A 6,324-nucleotide genomic window follows, 5' to 3' on the forward strand; every position below is an offset into this window, starting at 1 on the left:
TTTGACATTTTTGGCGCCGTTATCAGAATTAGAAAACTAAGTCTACTTTTGGTAGTGACGTTAAGAATGCCCAACAGTGAAGCCCTAGGTGTAATGCCCCAGAGTCTAAATGGCTCTGATCCACTCTACACGCTAAGCGAACCACACCTACCACCAATCCCATTTACGCTTTCGTCCTCGCTTCACGTAAAATGATTAATCCAAGAATGGCGGAATGGACTCTAGAAGCCTAATATGTTGGTCTAACCCATCCTTAACAAGCAAAGTAGGACTAAACCCTTCACAATTATCTCATAATATGCACATGGGCCACCGCTGGCCAAATTACAAATTGGGCCAGGTATGACACTAGGGCTTAGCAGTGTCGGTGTTGGCAGATTAGATGGCGTTGGTTCTAGTGTTGGCATTGGTGGAGTAGGTGGTGGTGTTGATGTTGGCGGAGTAGATGGTGTTGGTGGTGGTGTCAATGTTAGCGAAGTAAATGGTGTTGGCGGTGGTGTCGACGTTGGCGAAGTAGATGGCGTTGGCGGTGGTGTCGACCTTGGCAGAGTAGATGGCGTTGGCGTTAGTGGAGTATATGGCATTGGTTGTGGCATTGGTGGTGTTGCCCAATTAGTTGTTGGTGCGACAATATCAACGTCATTGATGGAGTTGTTGACAATAGCCAAGATATCAAGGGTTTGTGGTGATGCAATGAAGGTGGTCACCATAGGTTGCTTGAGCTCGACATCCTCCGTCAATGGCTCGAGCTTTCCTACAACGAAGGTGCTTACCTGATCGAATCTACTGTTAGCGACAATGTAGCATTTCTTCCTGGCAACTAGGTCATCAATGACAGCCTCGTACTTGACTTTGGTCTGGCTTCCTTGATGGCGGAGAGGTTCTGGAGTAGCTCCTTCACAGAATTGGTGGTGGAAGCTATTGGTGCCCAAAGCATTGACTTGGCCTCCAGATACTAGTGTAACAGGTGTTGCCTGGGGGATGCCCTAGGGAAGGGCTGACTAGAAGAGGAGGGGGTGACTAAGGTTTGGAGGCGCAGGGAGGAGGGAGGCGTAGGGAGAGGGGTGACAGGCGCACACACAGAGAGAGAGAGAGGGAACGGATAAGGAGCTTTGGCTCTTTTCTTGCTTGCCCTGATTGATTATATCTCTCTAGTATTTATAGTCCCATATAGGACATGGACTCCAAGCAACCTATGAGAGATCCTTATATAATTGAATTCTCTTTCCTAACTTATTCTTTCTAAACTCCAAACTCTTTCCTAATCTAACTCTTTTCTAATCTATCTCAGGAGACGGAGATCACCGCCGTTCATCGGGGGCAATGAGGGAGGTTGAGCACCATCCCCATCAATGATAGTTAGCGACTATACATACAGTTCTAACTCTGCAGTGTTAGTATGTCTGTATGTGTACACTCATTCCCACAAATTCACTATAATCCATGGTAGCCCATGTCTAGGTGACCACCACTCAAGAATTAGCTGAATATCAACAAGCTACTCCCAAGATGGAGTAGCATACGACATGACACATAGGCTTAGGATCATGGATATTGGGCAGCAGGAGCAGTCTCCTTCTCACTGGCCTCGTACTAGCGGTTGAAAGAGGCAAAATGTGCGACATGTGAAATTGTTTCTACACTATAGTGATCGGATCTTAATAATTATTCAGATCCTAGCTTACGATCTCATAGTGAAACTAGCTCACTGTCAGCTCTAATACACCAGAAGTAATATAATGGTCCAGCAGGGATGGTGTAGTGCTCTCCGGTAGTGAGTCCTGGACCAACCTTTGCTCCTTGACTTCTGCTACTAATGCCCTGTGAAGTGTTATAGTATTTTAATCTGCTGTTTTTGTTGATTTTGGTTGCTGACGTTCAAGAATTGCTACTACTATTGGTTTCCACTGCACTGTTGGTTTTGAGGCCTTTCGTTGCTTCGAATTGCTCTATTTCAAATCGACATCTGTTGAGCACTTGAGCTTCATTTCTTCTTCTATGATCCGTAACTGATCTACAGTAGTTTCCACGATCTTTGAAAGCCAAACCATGTATATTCTGGTGGTTAATTACCTTGCAAAGCGTGAGGCACATGCACATACATGGCCAGAAGGAAGACCATTGTTTAATTATAATGCCCTTAATAAAGTGTTGTATTTCTAATGGCTTCTGATCCGTAGGCTGAAAACTGAACCAATCATTCTTGTTGAATGTATGAACTAATTTAATTTTCATACTAGTAACAAAAAACAAAATAAAGATTACAGTAAAACCCACTTCGACTGCTTCATCCTAGAGGACATCGAATAAAAGTCGTGCGCGCGACTTGTTTGTTGTTTCCTGGCCCCGCTCTTTCCTTTTGGCCAGTTTATTGTGCCATGCATCCCCTAGTGCTAAACATGCCTACATCATCTTTTAATACTTCCTCCGTCCCTGAAAGCTGCAATTTCTAGAGTTGTCCTAAGTCAAAATTTTAAAACTTTGACTAAATTTATAAAAAAAACTAAAATTTATAGTATCAAATTAATACCATTAGATTTATCATTGAATATATTTTCATAAGATACTCATTTTATGTTATACATATTGAAGCTCTTTTCTATAAAGTTGGTCAAAGTAAAACAAGTTTGACTGGCACGGATTCTAGGAATTGAAGTTTCAGGGACAGAGGGAGTATGTCAACCAGTGGTCACTCACTCACTAGTGGTCTGAGATAAGTGGAATTAATTGTGCCAGCCTAGTTAACTCGACTATACAAAGAGCTGTTATACAACTGTACTATAAATAGGTAGGACTGTAGGAGTACTATATATATTTCACATACGTAGGTAGTCTAACTCTAATTCTAATTCTAATTCTAAACGTCAATGATTTCACCGTTGTGGGAGCGACGGGGAACAATGAACTTGTCATGCCCGCTCCCAACAACACATATAGCCCTGGTAGATTGTAAATGCATGCCCGGCTCCATTTGGATAGTAGTACTCCAGTAATCAAGTTGGCGTGGAGATGTGTATCACAGTTCTGCTGGTAACTGCCAACCGTTCAGTGCACCTATTTTTGGTTGAGTTACTACAGCTCCGTCCCGTCCATTAGCTCCGTTAGAGTAAGGTCAATAATAGAGCCAAGTGTTTGGCTATAAGCCAAGTGATTAGAGCCAACTTATAAAATAAGTTGTCTCATACTTGTCTCTAAAACACATTCTCTTTCCTATTCCTTCTCACAACACTTGCTATTTGAGTCCACTACTACCTATGCATCCGTGCCCAGCTTGATGCTTATATAAGAGTCAATGTATCATCTCTCTCCTCTCTTCTCTCCTCCACATCAGCATTAGCTTAGCTGTAAGACCATTATTGTACCTGCTCTTATAGTCATGGAGGCTTGTACAGCTTGCAACCATTCTTTGATGACTATAAAATGCAGGCCACTGCTCTTCCATATTCTCACCTCAGAGACTGTAGTTGAGCACTACAGCAGGAGTTGTAGAAATGGCAGTCAACAAGTCTGTAGTTCTGTTTGGTTTGGTTTTGGCCTCTCTCCTGCTCGGCTTCCAGGATGTTGTGTATGCCAGGGAGCTCACTGAAGCCAATGGTTGCTAATCCGTCTCTCTCCCCGCTAATTTTTCTATTTGTGTGTGTCGTCTACTGCTACGTTACTGCATGAATTGCCTAGAACTATTTTAAAGAAGAAATTCCCCGTTCGCTAAAAAAAAATTTAAAGAAGAAATTACATGGGGAACTGACGTATCTTTGTGTGCTTCATGTTTCTTCATTCATGCAGACTCTGGAGTGAAGAATGTGAAGCCTGCAGGAGACCCTGGACTCAAGGATGAGAAATGGTTTGGTGGATACAAGCATGGTGGTGGAGGGTATGGAAACAATCAGCCTGGATATGGCGGCGGAAACAACCAGCCTGGGTATGGTGGTGGAGGATACATGCCTGGGTATGGTGGAGGATACAAATACAAGCACCATGAGCATGGTGGTGGCTACGGGTCTGGATATGGAGGCCCTGGATGTGGATGTGGAGGTGGGTATGGCAGTGGCCCGGCCCCGGGATATGGAGGTGGCAATGGTGGTGGCACTGGTGGAGGAAATGGCAATGGTGGTGGGTACGGGGGAGGTGGGGGTTACGGAGGCGGATCCGGTAGTGGTACTGGCACTGGTACAGCACCAGGAGGTGGATATCATGGTGGTGCAGGACACTATGGTGCGCGAAACTAAGAAGAACAACTCATGCTAGTTTATGTTCATGTGACTGAACAATGTAAGCAGTGAGGGATCTTGTCTCGTGTTATTTGTGTTATCATTTGTATTAGTTGTTTATGTCGAACTTGTTGCATATGGAGATGCGAAAAGCATGCAGACAAACATGAGCAAACCATGCTTGCTAGTCCACTAGAAGAGCAGTTTATTCTAGCATCTTCCGTCGCCTTGGCACTGCGCTTTTGCTTCCAGTTGCTCAGAAGAATCAGCTAAGTTCTGCATGCTGCATTGAGGTTGAGGCGTTCTTTTTATATACAAAACAATGCAAGGAAGCCATCTACCACTTTTGGCCTGCTGATCATTATTATCAGCGGAATTCAGGGATTGGGTGTAGCCGTCTCAGTATGGTTTCATCCAGGTCTCCAGATTTGGGCTGATCACAAATCTATCTGGGAGATTGTGTTTGAAGTAAAAGCGTGACATTTTGTAGCAGAACATCGGACTGGAAATATATCCAATGTGGAAATTGTTGTATACTAGTTAATAATACTATATAGCGAAACCATCAGGAAAAAAAAAATATTTCCAGTCATTTCAGAATGCAACAGTACGTCAAAACTACATATTATAAAGCTTAGCTTCAGTTTCACACCGCTGGCACGGAAGTTCAAATTCATCAACACGCATGAGCTTCAAATCTTTATTTTAAACGAAGAAAATATATATATCTATATATCTATAACATCTAAACTGTATGGCAACATATAAATCAGCATTAAACTGTATGACAACATATATATAAATCAGCATTCTAGGTCATCAAACAGATATTGTGTACTCCCTCCATATAGGATTTAGAAATCGTTTTGGACAAGGTTTGGATCAAACATTGAGAATACTAGCAAAATATGCCCGTGTGTTGCTACGGGAGCAAATAGACGTTTGTGTTATATTTATTTGTATTTTATCCTTTGTATTAAATTTGACAATTTTTAAACTTTAAAACTAACTTTGAAGCAGACTGTCCATATATAGTTTATATACATGATCTTAGACTTTTTATGATTTTTTATTTGACGCGCAATGTCATCTTATACTCTCTCATTGAAAGGAGCCTAATAAACCTGGTTGAAAGGAGCCTAATAAACTTTTAAATTATAATTTCTGGATTTGATTTTGATTTTACATAGATTGTATAAGTTTTTGTCAATTTGTGTATTGTTCATGAAAAGACAAGAAGCTAACAATACACTTTATTAGGAAGCTAAAGTCTATGTAAATTTTGAGATTGATTTTCACTATTCGTTTGTTGCTTATATTATACTTGTTTGTAATTTTTTATCTTGAACCCTACGAACAAGCAAAAGGTTTGGTGATCTTGACTTACATGCATCTTGTAAATATACGAATGAGTTTACCACGACCACAGTAGGCCAGTGGCTTTTATAAAACATGTCTCTATGCTACCGGAACTCGATGTGAACTTGTCTCGGACTCCCAATCTTGGTTCTGTGCACAGGTGGTGGTTGGGCCCATGGAGGCATATACACACGAGTAACCTGGAGGCGCACACACACTATGATTTTTCTTTTTTACCGATATGAACTTGTCTCGGAGTCTTGGTGGTTGGGCCCATAGAGGAGGCATGCACATGATTAACCTGGACGCCTCACGCACACGATGTTTGGTTGGACGAAAGTTTTCCATATTTTTTAGGTAACTATAATCATAGTCTTATACGGACACTGAAAGTTTAAAGAACCTAATATCTGATAGATTGGTGAACTGAAATTTTCACAATTTAAAAAATATGTTTTTTATAATTATGTTTTACTCAACATAGAATTTTTTTCTCTCACAACTCTTGTCATTTTCCATTTTCTTTTTTATTCACACAGGAAAAGTAAAATAAACGGATTCATCCGCAACCATGTCGAACTCCATCTTCATTGTCTCGTCTCGTTGTATATAAGGTTAGCCTGCAGCAGAGTATGGTTTCCAATTCAAATTCCTTGTTTGGTGGTGGTTTTTGTTGGGTGCAACGCAACGCAACACAAGATCTTTTTACTATAAAAAAAATCAGCACCATACAATACAGCATGACGAAGGCGACCGC

The 6,324-nt window shown here is 41.5% G+C and overlaps 1 protein-coding gene across 1 annotated transcript; it reads left to right on the forward strand.

Annotated features, from left to right (window-relative positions):
* Positions 3,458-4,540, forward strand: LOC8072856 (abscisic acid and environmental stress-inducible protein). The gene is made up of 2 exons (XM_002436904.2): positions 3,458-3,594; positions 3,784-4,540. The coding sequence occupies exons 1-2, from the start codon at positions 3,492-3,494 to the stop codon at positions 4,224-4,226; spliced, it is 546 nt and encodes a 181-aa protein (XP_002436949.1). The 5' UTR covers positions 3,458-3,491; the 3' UTR covers positions 4,227-4,540.

Source organism: Sorghum bicolor, chromosome 10, assembly GCF_000003195.3.
Source record: "Sorghum bicolor cultivar BTx623 chromosome 10, Sorghum_bicolor_NCBIv3, whole genome shotgun sequence".
Classification (NCBI taxonomy): Eukaryota; Viridiplantae; Streptophyta; class Magnoliopsida; order Poales; family Poaceae; genus Sorghum; species Sorghum bicolor.

What these genes read in the sequence shown, in the direction of transcription:
- LOC8072856 (XM_002436904.2), top strand. Translation starts at nt 3,492, where the DNA reads ATGGCAGTCAACAAGTCTGTAGTTCTGTTTGGTTTGGTTTTGGCCTCT. An exon ending in GGAGCTCACTGAAGCCAATG is followed by an intron (nt 3,595 to 3,783) that starts GTTGCTAATCCG and finishes TCATTCATGCAG; the next exon opens with ACTCTGGAGTGAAGAATGTG.